The sequence below is a fragment of the Elephantulus edwardii genome, unplaced genomic scaffold, assembly GCF_000299155.1.
Source record: "Elephantulus edwardii isolate Elephantulus edwardi_28Jun2011 unplaced genomic scaffold, EleEdw1.0 scaffold00139, whole genome shotgun sequence".
In the NCBI taxonomy this organism is placed as follows: Eukaryota; Metazoa; Chordata; class Mammalia; order Macroscelidea; family Macroscelididae; genus Elephantulus; species Elephantulus edwardii.
This window is the reverse complement of record NW_006399889.1, coordinates 7,606,553-7,619,963: the sequence shown is the minus strand read 5'-3', so window position 1 is coordinate 7,619,963 and position 13,411 is coordinate 7,606,553. Positions and strand designations below refer to the sequence as shown.

General features: G+C 38.3%; 1 protein-coding gene across 1 annotated transcript in view; it reads right to left on the bottom strand.

The window, feature by feature from the left end:
- MRC1 (mannose receptor, C type 1) overlaps positions 1–13,411 on the bottom strand; it is a 120,417-nt gene that overhangs the window by 89,727 nt on the left and 17,279 nt on the right. Inside the window, 2 exon segments of the mRNA XM_006894324.1 lie at positions 3,487–3,660; positions 6,021–6,422. Of these exon segments, the coding sequence (XP_006894386.1) occupies positions 3,487–3,660; positions 6,021–6,422 (576 nt within the window).

The following is a 13,411-nucleotide window of genomic DNA, read 5'->3' as shown; positions in this document are numbered from 1 at the left end:
CCTACCACCTAGTGGATGTGAACTATTAGGTTTTGTTTCCTCAAAGTTGGAGGTAATTGTTTTAGCTTATTATTTTCAATATAAATTTTAATGTACGGTCATGAAGAGTGAATACAACAGAAGGTTGTTGGATACAGTTGAGTCAGAACTGACCCCTGAGCATGTTTTCAGAGGCAGTTAATGCACGGGAAGAGATTGCCCATCCTTTTCCCACAAAGCAGCTGGTGGGTTTGAAACACACATCTTTGGGATTGCAGCACAATTTCTTACCACTAGGCCACCAGAGCTAGTGATTTATTTATAGCTTTTACATAGGAGATGTTTGGAAAATAAACAGCCAAGAAAATATTTGTATATGCTTCTGATAACCTTACGGTAGGGAGTTGTTTTGCCAATCCAAAGGAAAGCTGTTTAAATCCACCAGCTATTCCACGGGAGAAAGGAAGACATCTCCTCCATGTGATTTTCCCCCTCTGAAAACCCACCAGGCGGTAAGCTATGAGTTGGTTCCAGCTCAGTGGTACACAACAACAGCAACACAGTTGCTAGGAGAGGATATTCCTTGGAGAGGGACATCATTCTTGGGAAAGTAGAGGGATAGCAAAGCAGAGGGAGATCCTCAACCAGGTGGATTGACACAATCACTGCAGCAATAGGCTTGAGGGGGTTGGAGATTGTGAGGATGGCACAGGGCTCAGATCTGTGATTTATAGGATCACTGTGAGTCATACTTAACGGCATCTAACAACAACAATAACAACTCAGTGGTACATAACAACAGCAACATATAAATGGTTTAGAATTATCTCCTAGGACTTTTTTAACAATATGAGGTTATCCTTTCAAGTCATATGACTAATTGTTGCTGTTGTGTACTGTAGAGTTGAAACCAATCCAGAGTGGACCCTCGAATGGGTTTCAGAGACAGTTAATCACATGGAAGGAGATTTCTAATGAATTTTAATTAATTATGGGAGGAAAATGCTAATGAAATAATTAGAATTTTTTTTCATTTCTTTGTAAAGAAAAGAGGGGGGAAAACCTAACTTGTTAAATTTCTTTGGAAAATATCCTACTTGCTAAAGAATGACTCAGCTCTCCAAAGGCATGTTACATACACACTCTATATTGTAAGCTGTGTGTCTAATTGTGCTTTGTCACTAATGAGGAAGTAATGGTAGAAATTTCTCATCCACACACAACATCCTGTGACACGAAGCTGGAGATCTCACAGAACGTGGAGAAATAAAATTGTGACAAAATTTCATTCAAGCAATAACATAGATAATTCTTTGTGGTTTTATCCTTGTATATTTATATAAAAAGACATTTTTGTTTATAATATCTGGGTGAATGATATCAATCTGAAGCTTCACTTACTGTCCAAATGAACTCTTTTTTCATGGGATCATTCAAATGAGATCAATTCGGGGTTTATTTTCATAAGTGATGCTTTAAACAAAACTTACATGCTAAAAAGGTTATCTTAGAATTTGGAAATTTTACTTACAGCAAGGCTGAAAAGATGGTCTATAAAAATGAGGACCAAAAAAAAGTTTTTAAAAACGGGGGCATTATTTTCCTAACCATGGAGAAAGGAATGGAGTATAAATGGACAAGAAAGATAAAGAATGTGACTCTTCATTACTTAAAGAGCATTTTGCAATTAAATCAAGAAATTAGAACATTTCTCAATAAATGTATGGGTGAGTCAATATCTGTCCAAATAATTAAGATTGCCACAGTAAGCAAGCTCAACTGATGTTGAAAACTAAAGTTGCAAGCTACGGAAAATTGAGAGAAAATGGTCTTTTCCTTTTCCTGTTCTCATGATACTTGAAAATAAATGTATAAATAGAAGGAAAACATTACAATAAATAGTGCAAAAGACAATGAGGGGCATATATTCAACACCGTCAGGTCAGTAACTGGTATCTCATTGTCCTGTATTGGACCTGCTAATTTGGAGGTTATATAAAATAATATTTTTTAGGAAGGAACACAAGGTAAAGAAAATGAAATCAATTGGAAAACTGCAAAGCTCATTGAAAATGGCATGCATTTATAAAAATATGTATAAAAATTTAATGCATATTGAAGTAAAACCTTTTTCTTCATTTCTATAGCTCTTTTATTTTTGTAGTTAACAGGAAAACATCTCATTTGCTTTTGAAGATGTAAATTAAAGTTGAATGAACAACAACAACAACAAAATTCTTCTCAACATGCTGACGAGACTTCAACATACATCATCCAAAGGTATGAGTTTTCTTTCTGAGTAAAGTTTAACATTTGTCCCTTCACATTTGATTCATCAAAGGAGCCCTACTGATGTTGAGTCACTAACAAAAAGGTCAACAGTTCTAATCTACCAGTTGCTGTCTAGAAAAATGATAAGACATTGTTCTTCTGTTAAAATTTTCAGCCTCAGAAACCTAATGGAGGGTAATTCCAGGAGGTGGAAACACTCTAATCCACAAAGTCTGAAGGGGCAGGTGAGAGGTCAGGACATTAAAATTTTAGACAGAGGAACAGGAAAAGGGAAACTGGCAACAGCAGGAGGGTGTGGGGTGGTGATGAACTTAAAGCAAAGAAGAATCCTTCCTTATTCTCCTTCCTCATCTCCAACTCTACCTCCCGATTCTGATGGCCATCTCCACCACACTCAAAAATCTTATAGACATTACTTTGGAAATTCATAAGTGTGGAAAGAATACTAAGAATTCATCTGGTTTGTTTTTTTTTTTTTTTAATGTGTGTGTGTGTGTGTATACTGTCAAATTAGATCTGATTGGTACAGGAGGAGATTGTCCCTCCTTCTCCAGCAGAGGATCCGGTGGATCTGAACCTCATGCCTCTGAGATGGCTGTGCAGCTTCTTGCCACTAGGCCACCAGAACTCCCCAAGGAACTCATCTGGTTTTTGCATTAGTGCAATACTTGCAATTTTTATTTAATAAATCTTCAAGTATGCAAATAAATAATTCCCATAAATTCAAAACTGTAAATGATATTTAAGACAAGTGTCATTCCTCTAATTTTCATCACATTGACCCTCAAATTCAGGCTCACTCTCTCTCTCGCTCTCTCTCTCTCTGTCTCAAATCACAGATTTTACCATCATATCCTACTGCTGATCTATAGTTGAAAAAAATCATCTGTAGGATGGAAAAATGTCATACCTACCTCAGGAAATGCATATATGCTGCATTTTCTGCAATAAAATTTGTCCTAAAATCTTAGAAAATAACCAACCTTAAGACTCGAGCATGGAGTAAAGAATTCGTGCAAATGAGGGGGTCATTTGATGCAGAGAATGCTTAGATAATGGCAAGCAGCAAAGTCTTCTTAGCACTATTTAAATACATGCAAAAAGTCTATTGTTGAGAATGAGAACACTAGTTGAAGAGGGAAATACTTAAGACAAATGGCAAGGAATTAAAAGTTAAATGTACCACTCTTCTCCTGTTAGTAAGTAATTACTTACATTTCAATGGACAAAATCCAAATAGTTTGTCTGAGTCATAGTCTGTAGTGGTTCCACACCAGAGCCACCCGTCTGATCGACCATCACTTGTGCAGTCAGCATACCACTTATTTTCAAACTTGAAAGGAAATGCACAGGTTGCTCCATTTGAGTTGCCCAGGAGTGTAAACATTGCTAAAGAAACACAGGGAGTTGATTTAAAACCTCAACAGTACTTCTTAACTTTCCAATAAAAGCACACTGAATCATTTGGTGTTCCTCTTCTGTCCTCACACACACAGATTGCCAGCTTCCCCTAGACCTTTCCTTTTGTTTCTAATCTCCTCTTATTGTCATTTCCATTCTCTCTCTGCCCAACCTTTTGCTGGGTATAGCAATCTATACTTAGGAATAATCCTAATACCACTTCATTTCTCCTGTCTTTTGAAACAAATTTTCTTTTCTCCTCTCAAAAAGGAATAGTAGTTAGGAATATTGAAACCAAAGAGTTTTGCATCAAAGAGTGGGGCAGTGGTTACGATATTCAGGGGCTAACCCACCTGTTCCTCCTTGGAAGAAAGATATGACACTCTGATTCTGTAAGATTTACAGCCTTGGTAATGTTACAGGGCAGTTCCACTCTGGCCTACAGGGCCTCTCTAAATAGGAATCAACACTAAGGAGAGGATTTTGTTTTTCTTTTAAGATATAATGAAACCAGCTTTGATTTCTGTACTTCCTCCAAAACAGAGAACAAGGCCATTCTTCCTTTTCATTAGAATCATAGACTAATTGGTCTTTTAGATGGAATATCTAATCTGAACTTTAATGCTGTATAACCTAAACACACACTAAAATTTTAAACCTCTTCCTGTCATGCCAGCTACCACTGAGTCTTTTCAAAAGGACAACCGAGTGGGAATATAAAATGGTGCAACCACCGTAAAAAGTAGTTTGGCACTTTCTTATAAAATTGAGAATAAAAATATAATTTGATTCAGCAATCCCACTACTAGTTATTAACCTAAAGAATTAAGAACAGCAACACAGGTTAACACACACACACACACACACACACACACACACACACACACATCTGTTTATTGTAATATTATTTACAGTAGTAAAGAATTGAAAACTACCCAAATATCTGTCAATGGGTGAATGATTAAACAAACTGTGGTTCTTCCCCCAAATTTTATAAAGAGAAGATCCTTATAAAACACATTCCCTTTATGGTTTTTAGCTCTGATTCTTGATACAGTTCATGGATTCCAAGATGGCTTAGAGAGTTTAGGCCATCTGGCAGGGGTATCTTAAGTATTGGGAGTTAATTGGGAGAGTACCCAAAGTATATTCAATAGACCGTCTTTATCAAGTTCAACAAGGTCTACATAAAAAAAGGTTTACTAGGTATGGAGTTTATCTTTTGATATATCTTCCCTAGCCATTTGAATCCGACCTGACCATATAGATGGGTGGGATACAGGGGGAAAGCACATTAGCCTATCAACAAGAGGATTAGCTCTCTCACCATTTAAGAAGGGGATTTGCCAGTCACAACAATCTACAAGGGAATTTGCTAGTCTCACAAATAAATTGAACAGCTCTAGCCACAAACCTGAGATCTTTCCCCATCATTAAAAAAGGAAAGAACTTTCCCACTCAGGCGAAAAAGAAGCAAGAGAACATACATTGCCCTTTGAGACAGCAGCAGCAGCGGCAGCTGCCATGGCCAAACTAGGGTCTTGATGTGAGATGGGACCTCTACACCATTAGAACTGAAAGTAAGAGTCTTTGCCCAAGTTTGTTGGACAACTGGAGGTGGGAGACCATAATTTGCAGGACTGAGAACTTTATAACACTGGCCTAAAGCCATGAGGCTCAAAGCTGAAGTGCATGTGAGCACATTTTCGGAGCCATCCTCTCTTCTTCTAATAACCTGGATTGTTACCTCTTGACTTCCTAACTTGGTTCTGTATGGTTGGTGAGCTATTACATTGGATTTTTGAACCCAGCAGAGCAGTAAGATTGGTGTTGAGACGAGTAGAAAGAGGTGTGGGAGCATGGGCATCATGTATGATCTCAGGGGAATTAGTTTTGTGTTATTGAAACTGTTGTCAGGGACAGTTCTCCTTTGTGAAGCTGATAAAAGTTTAATGGCCATCTTCATGTGGCCCTTGCTCATTTTACACTAGGTTTCTTGGCCTTCTCCAGATATGCCCATTCACAATATGAATAGGAGGGAAACTTGAAATCTGCATTTTTAACAAATTTTCTAGGTTATTCGTATGTGTATTAAAGTTTGGGAAACCCACTTCCATGTACATTCTTCTCAAAACAAATAGAATTGGATGTGATTTATTTCTGTTTTAAAACTATAATCTCCACATTTATTCCCAAACATACTCACCCAGAACATGAAAGAATCATGAAGGAGGTAGTTAATAGTTGTAGTACAGAAAAAATAAGAATATGTTTACTCTTTTGAACTTAGTTACAACTAAGAAAATGAGAAAAAAAGTAATGCAGAGATAAAAATCTAAGCTTCTTACCTTCATAGCCTCTAGAACATAAATCATCATTGGTTCCATAGATCTTCCATCTACTCCACAAACCTGAGCCCTTGTAGAGCATAATATTCTTTTCTTGCTTGTTGCCATAGTTAAAATACAATCCTTCTCCCTTGATTCCAAAAAGTGTGTCATTTTTGCACTCCCATTTCTGATATTCACTTTTAGGGTCACAGCTATACAGATTGACAGCAATCCAGTCAGCTTTGGATGACACGCCCAAGCATAATTTAAATGCAACACTCATAATCTGAGAATCAGACACCCAGCGGAATTTCTGTGATTCACTGTCTGGGTTGCAGGCTGCAGTCTGTACTGCATTAGGATTCACAGCTTCCACACAACGCCTGTGATCTTCATTATATATTAGAAATTGCTTGGAGTCTGAAAGAAAGAAAGAAAACATGCTAAAATAGATATTCATGACAGGAATAATGTCATTTCAACATTAGCAACCCATCTGTTTCCAATTCTCTGTGAAGTTATGATCCCAGAAAAAGAAGAGATTGTTTCTTTTTGGGGAACTTCATGCTGCCGAGAAGTTCTGGTGGTGTAATGGTGTAATGGATAAGGACTTGCGCTGCCAGTGCAGATATAGGTGGTTCAAATCCAACAGCTGTGGTCTCATAGCTGACATCCAAGCAGATATATGCACACCCATGTTTATTGCAGCTTTGTTCACAATAGCAAGGAGTTGGAAACAACCTAAGTGCCCATCAACAAACGAATGGCTAGAGAAGCTGTGGTGTATTCGCACAATGGAATACTATGCTGCATTAAAAAACAAGGAACTCATGCAATATTATTCAAAATGGTTGACTCTGGAGAACATTATGCTGAGTGAAATATCCCAGTCACAAAAGGACAAATATTACATGATGCCACTGTTGGGGAGAGACTGAGTAAGATGGGTTCAATAATGTATACTGCACTGAAACAGAGGAGGGAGAAAACTGTTTAAAAGAGATATATAACTAGGTATTTCTGTCATCACAGGAGACTAGAGCGAGGGCTACATGGTGGAGGGGACCTGGGGGAGGGTTTGTAAAACAATGAAAGAATCTTTTCTTTTACTTTTCCATAATTTTTGGACTCATGTACTTATAACTTGTTAGTCAAATTTGTGCCTTCTAGGTTGCAACACCCCCATGATACATCTTCAAGGATATGAACATGTACGGCCAAGCACAATCAATAAGAGTGCATCTAAATTCCAAAATCAATCTCCATAATAGTCTATGTGTTTCCTACTGCCAAAGGGGCCCTTTAGAGTAGTGAAAGAAGATCTTCACCCTGAAACCCACAGCGTCCCTTTTCAGCAGGAAGTAGCTAAGAGAATACGCCATCCCCTTTTCCTTATGACTCAGGGTGAAGTCTCTCTCAGGGAGGAGTGATAGGGAATGGCAAAGGACACACTGACAAAGAAGATTAATCAGAACTGGCTTTGACAAGCACTGTGGCATTTGGACAAGAACAAACTGGGAGGAGGGTAGAGAGAATAGTGCAACAATGAATGAATGGAAACCCAAAATCTCTGTAAATGTTTATGAAAATTAATAAAATATAGAAAAAAAAACAAATCCAACAGCTGCTCCTCAGAAGAAAGATGTACAATCTCCTGTCATGGGATTTAGTCTCTAAAAGCCTGCTGGAGTGTCAGCTACAGACTACTCAATGATACACAACAAACAACGACACACTACAGAGATCACTAAACTGAGTTTATCAACAATAACAGCATCCCAGGCATGTTGTGTGGCTTTAGCAATAGGTTGAGGCTTCTGGTTGTCCTAGTTGATAATCTCAGATGCACAAGAATTACAGCAGAGCAAATGTAAAAGGTAGATAACAGAGAAATACCATGAATTCCAGAAAAGAAAATTTAAGCAATACAAATGCAAAAAGGTATAAGAGAAAGAGTATGTATATCCTGAAATAGAGTTTTGGCATCAGACTCACCCATGCCATTTTCTGAAATATAGCCCAAACCGCACTGGTGTCAAGTCAGTTTTGACTCATGACAACCCCTCTGTGGTGTAAAACTCTACAGGAGGAGGCTGGGCAGCTTTCTTTCTTACAGCTCTTGTTGAGAACACCAAAGAACACACTAACCAATTAGTTCCTTCTGGAGATATATGAAATCAATATATAATTACCCAATTAGAACACCAGCATTTGCTCTTTTTTCTCGCTAGCACTTTTTCCCCCCTGTTTTGTTTTTGTTTGAACGAAACCTTAAAAACCATTTTGTCTTCACTGTGAATCCTGTGAATTTTTGAAGTAATTACTTTCTGGAATTGATATTGTTGTTGTTGTTATGTGCCATCAAGTCGCTTGCAACTCATAGCGAACCTGTGTACAAGAGCCCTAAACACCACTCTATCCTGTGCCAACCTTGCCGTCTCCAACACACTCATTTCCACCACCCTAATCACAGAATCAATCCATCTCATAGAGGGTCTTCCTCTCTTGTACCATCCCTCCATTCTCCCAAACATGATGTCCCTCTCCTCGCAACATGTCCAAAGTATGTCAGACAAAACTTCAGAATCTTTGACTCCAAGGAACATTCCAGCTTCACCCTCTGCAGGACAAACCTGTCTGTTCTCCTAGCAGCCATGGTATATTCAACACTCTTCTCCAGCACCACAGCTCAAAGGCATCAATTCTCTTTCTATCATCCCTATTCACTGTCCAACTCTCCAGTGCATAACACAAAATTGCAAAGACTATAGCCTGGATCAGGTGCACCTTAATCTCCAGCCTGATGTCATTGCTCTTCAGTACTCATGAAAGGTCCCTCACAGCTGACTTTCCCAGTGCAATTCATCTCTTGATTTCCTGACTGCTATTAGCAAGAGTGTTGACTGTGAAGCCAAGTAAACTAAAACTGTTAACTATCTCAATCTCTTCACCATCTATACTAATGCTGCCAATTGGGTCAGTGGTGAGAATCTTTGTTTTCTTGATGTTAAGGGTTTTTAGTTTGTTTTCTTTTCTAACAACTAGTAATTCTGAGATCTAGTATCCCGAGACAACCTTGTACCTATTACATAATTTTAATTTTCATTTCATTAGCCGATTGAGTCTACCAGGAAGAAGATAGAAAAATGTGTAATTAAAGGCTTAATAATTCAAGACATTTACAATGGTTGAAATAATGTTAAGTTTTTATATCATTTGAGTTCAATTCATGAATAGCTTTATACCACAACAAGATTAAGGTAAACAACCCAATTGATAAATGGGCACAGGATATGAACAGACACTAAACCAAAGAAGACAATTCAGATGGCAAACAAATGCTTGAAGAAATGTTCAAAATCCCTAGCTCTAAGAGAGATGCAAATCAAAACAATTATGCAATATCATCTCACCCAGTAAGAATAGTAAAATTCAACAGAACAGCAAATATCAAATGCTGGGGAGGTTGTGGAGAAACGGGAACCCTTATTCATTGTTGGTGGGAGTATAAATTGGTGCAGACACTATGGAGAGCAATATGGTGCTTTCTCAAAAAGTTGCAGATAGAAATATATATCATTTGACCCAGAAATTCCACTACTGGGAATATACCCCAAAGAAACCATAACTGCCACTCAAGCAGATATATGCACACTCATGTGTATTACAGCTTTGTTCACAATAGAAAAGAGTTGGAAACAACCTAAGTGCCCATCAACAAACGAATGGATAGAGAAGCTGTGGTATATTCACACAATGGAATAATATGCAGCACTGAAAAACAAGGAACTCATGAAATATTATACAAAATGGGTGACTTTGGAGGACATTATGCTGAGTGAAATATCTCTGTCACAAAAGAACAAATACTGCATAGTGTCACTGTTGTAAAACAGGACTGACATCAGGGTTAGGAGAAGACTGAGAAAGATGGGATAAATAATGTATACTGCACGAAACAGATGAGGGAGAGAACTGTTTAAAAAGGATATATGATTAGGTATTATTTTCATGACAGGAGTCCAGAAAAAAAGGCTGTTTAGTGGAGTGAACTTGGGGAAGGGATTGTATAACAATGGAAGAATTTTTCTTTTCTTTTTTTAAAGAGCAGAGCAAAATGGGTTGGGGAGAGGTGGGGTGGGCAGGGAGAATAGTGCAAAAATGAATAAGTGGAAATCCAAAGTCTCTGTAAACTGTCATTAAAATTCATTTTTTAAAATAATAAAAAATAATAACTTAAGAAATAACAAATTTTTTAATCCTTTTGATTTGAGACTGATGATTTAAGAAAATGGGAATAGTTATAGTACAGAGTTCTTAGCTTGCAATGTCTGGCTTCCTGTTGCAAATTAAAAAGAACGTCATAAGCATGTTTTTTAAATAAAACTTGAGCTTATGCAGAACATTTTCTTTCTTTCTTTCTTTTTAAAATTTTCTATTTAACTGAGCGCTGGTGGTGTAGCACATGGTACAGCAGCCTCCTAATACAGCTGGAACCCACCAGGTGCTGAGGGAGAGAAAGAGGGGCAGTCTCGTCACATAGAGATTTGTTGTTGTTGTTATGTGCCGTCGAGTCGTTTGCGACTCATAGCGACCCTATGTACAACAGCCCTAAACCCTGCTCTATCCTGTGCCAATCGCATGGCCTCTGACACACCCATCCCGATTACCCCAGTCACTGAATCAATCAACCTCATAAAGGGTCTTCCCCTCCTGCGCTGTCCCTCCACTCTGCCCAGCAGGATGTCCCTCTCCAAAGACCTGTCTCTCCTTACAACATGTCCAAAGTATGTCAGTTGAAGCCCCAGAATCTTTGCCTCCAAGGAGCAGCCTGGTTTAACCCTCATAGAGATTTACAGCTTCAAAAACCTGACGGCCATAGTTAAAAGTCCAATCCTACAGCAGTGGGGTTTGGGATTGTTTATTTTCTTTATAATGTTAAGAATTGACAATGTAATCTGACTTCATTTAGTGATGAAACTGTACCCGCAATGTAAATTAAACCCTTCTTATCTTTCATTTCCTTAAGTTCTATAGGCAACTCTAAATAAGCTTGTTATATTGCAAAGTTTTTAGGGTCTTAATAAATTACTTTGCTATTTTAATCAGATTATCCCAAGGTGCTAACAGAAGCCTAATAGAGTCCTTCACCACTTACAAAACCTTGTTGCCATCTTCAAAATCCCTGTGAGCTTCTCTCCATGAAACTCTGAGATCAGTTTTAGAATCATAAATTTAGGACTTTTAATGAATCTTTACTTCGAAGAATTTTTTAATTTTTTTTTTTCTCCAAATAGGCTCCTGTTTCTGCTGTGTGCTTGTTAGCAAATTCATTGCCTGTGTTTATCTTGCCTGGCTTCTTGGTACTAGGCTAGATGGAACCCCTGCCCAGCTTCCCCCTCTGAGCTACTTATTTTGTGCTAGTTTGTTTTCTTGGAGTCAGACCTCAGTGCCCTGTAGATCCAAAACACTTGCGTTAGCTGGATTCTCTGAAGCTGATATCTGTGAACTGAACATACAATACCTGACTAAATCCTCCCATTTGTGACTGAAATTCTGCCTCCTTTTAGTCTCTTTTTGTTACTCCCATATGCTAGTGTGACAAAATGAGTAACTTTCTGACAATACAATGCATCAAATGCAAAATCAGAGTAAACACAAGATTTAGGAAAACTAAAACAGCCTTTTTAAAAAGAACATTGCTATAAAAATTTACCACCCCAAAACAACTGAGATATCATCTCACCCCAGTAAGAATAGCAAAACTTAACAGAGCAGCAAGAAACAAATATTAGGAAGGTTGTGGAGAGACTGGAACCCTTATTCACTGTTGGTGGGAGTGTAAAATGGTGCAACCACTGTGGAAGGCCATATGGCACTTTCTCAAAAAGTTGGAAATAGAAATACTATTTGACCCAGCAATTCCTCTACTGGGAATATACCCTAAAGAAAGCAGAACTGCCACCCAAGCAGATATGTTCACACCCATGTTTATTACTGCTTTGTACACAATACCAAAGAATTAGAAACAGCCCCCCAAGTTCCCATCAACAAACAAATGGATAGAGAATCTCTGGTATATTCACACAATGGAATATTATGCAACACTGAAAAACAAAGAACTCATGAGCTATTATACAAAATGGGTGACCATGGAGGACATTATGCTGAATGAAATATCTCGGTCACAAAAAGACAAGTACTGTATAATGCCACTGTTAATAGAACAGGACTGATTTGAGGGTTGGGGGAAAACTAAAAAAAAAAGAGTGGATAAATACTGGACACAGCATTGAAACAGACGAGGGAGAGGACTGTATAAAAAGAACATACGATTAGGTATTATTGGCATGACAAGAGTCCAGAATAAGAGCTGCATAGTACAGTGGTCCAGCGGTGAAAATTAGGGGGGTTACTGTATAACAATGAAAGAACTTTTTTCCAAAGAAAAGAGCAAACTAGGGGGGCAGGGAGAAAAATGTGCAACAATGAATTAATAGAAATCAAAGTTCTTTATAAGCTTTTATTAAAATCTAAAGGGAAAAAATTACTACCCACAAATGCAAATGTAAGCCTTTCTGATCGCTCATGACTAGCCACTAACAAGTTGAGTTGCTAACCCAAAGGCCATGGTTCTGGCAGATTGGATCCAGGAGCAGCTCCACCGGAGAAAGATGGGCAATCTCCTCCCCTGCAAAAGTCCCACGGAATGGATGATGAATTTAAATTACCATGTTTTCATGTGGATGGTAACCAACTGCTTCACCACTGTGCCACCAGATGCCATTTTTCAGGATAATAGACCTTTCAAAACAATAGCAAGATCTCTTGTCCCTACCTTAAGATACAAAGCCCATGTCTTTCTTTTCAAGCTGACTCCAGGACACAGAGTAAGTAAAGTCTTGCTTTATAGCTATTGGAATTTCCTCTTATCCCATCTCCCAGATTGCCTACAAGCCATTCTTCTCAGATAGGCTAAACTGATCCTTTAAAATGTAAATTAAATAATATCATTTCTCTACATAAAATCATTCAAGGGTGGACCATTGCACACAGAAAACAATGCCCAACTTCCAAATCCCACTTCACTGAACAGGGAGTGATCCAGCTCCAGCTACCCCTCCGCCCCTCCCTCCTGCCACTCCACCGTGCTGTAATCACAAGGCCTTTCAGTTCCTCAGACACTCCAAGCTCAGCCACGTTAGTAACTTCATGCTTCATGTCCTTTCTTCTTGGGAAGTCCACTGATGTCCTTTAGGTCTCAGCTGAAGTGTCAACTCAGAGACTCTACAATCCTGCTTTCACTCTTTCATTCTCCATATAGTATGTAAAGCCATCTGCAAAAGCATTTTATGTTTTCTTTCATTTTGTCCTGCTCCCTCCACTGAGAGGTAATTATCTTTCTCTTC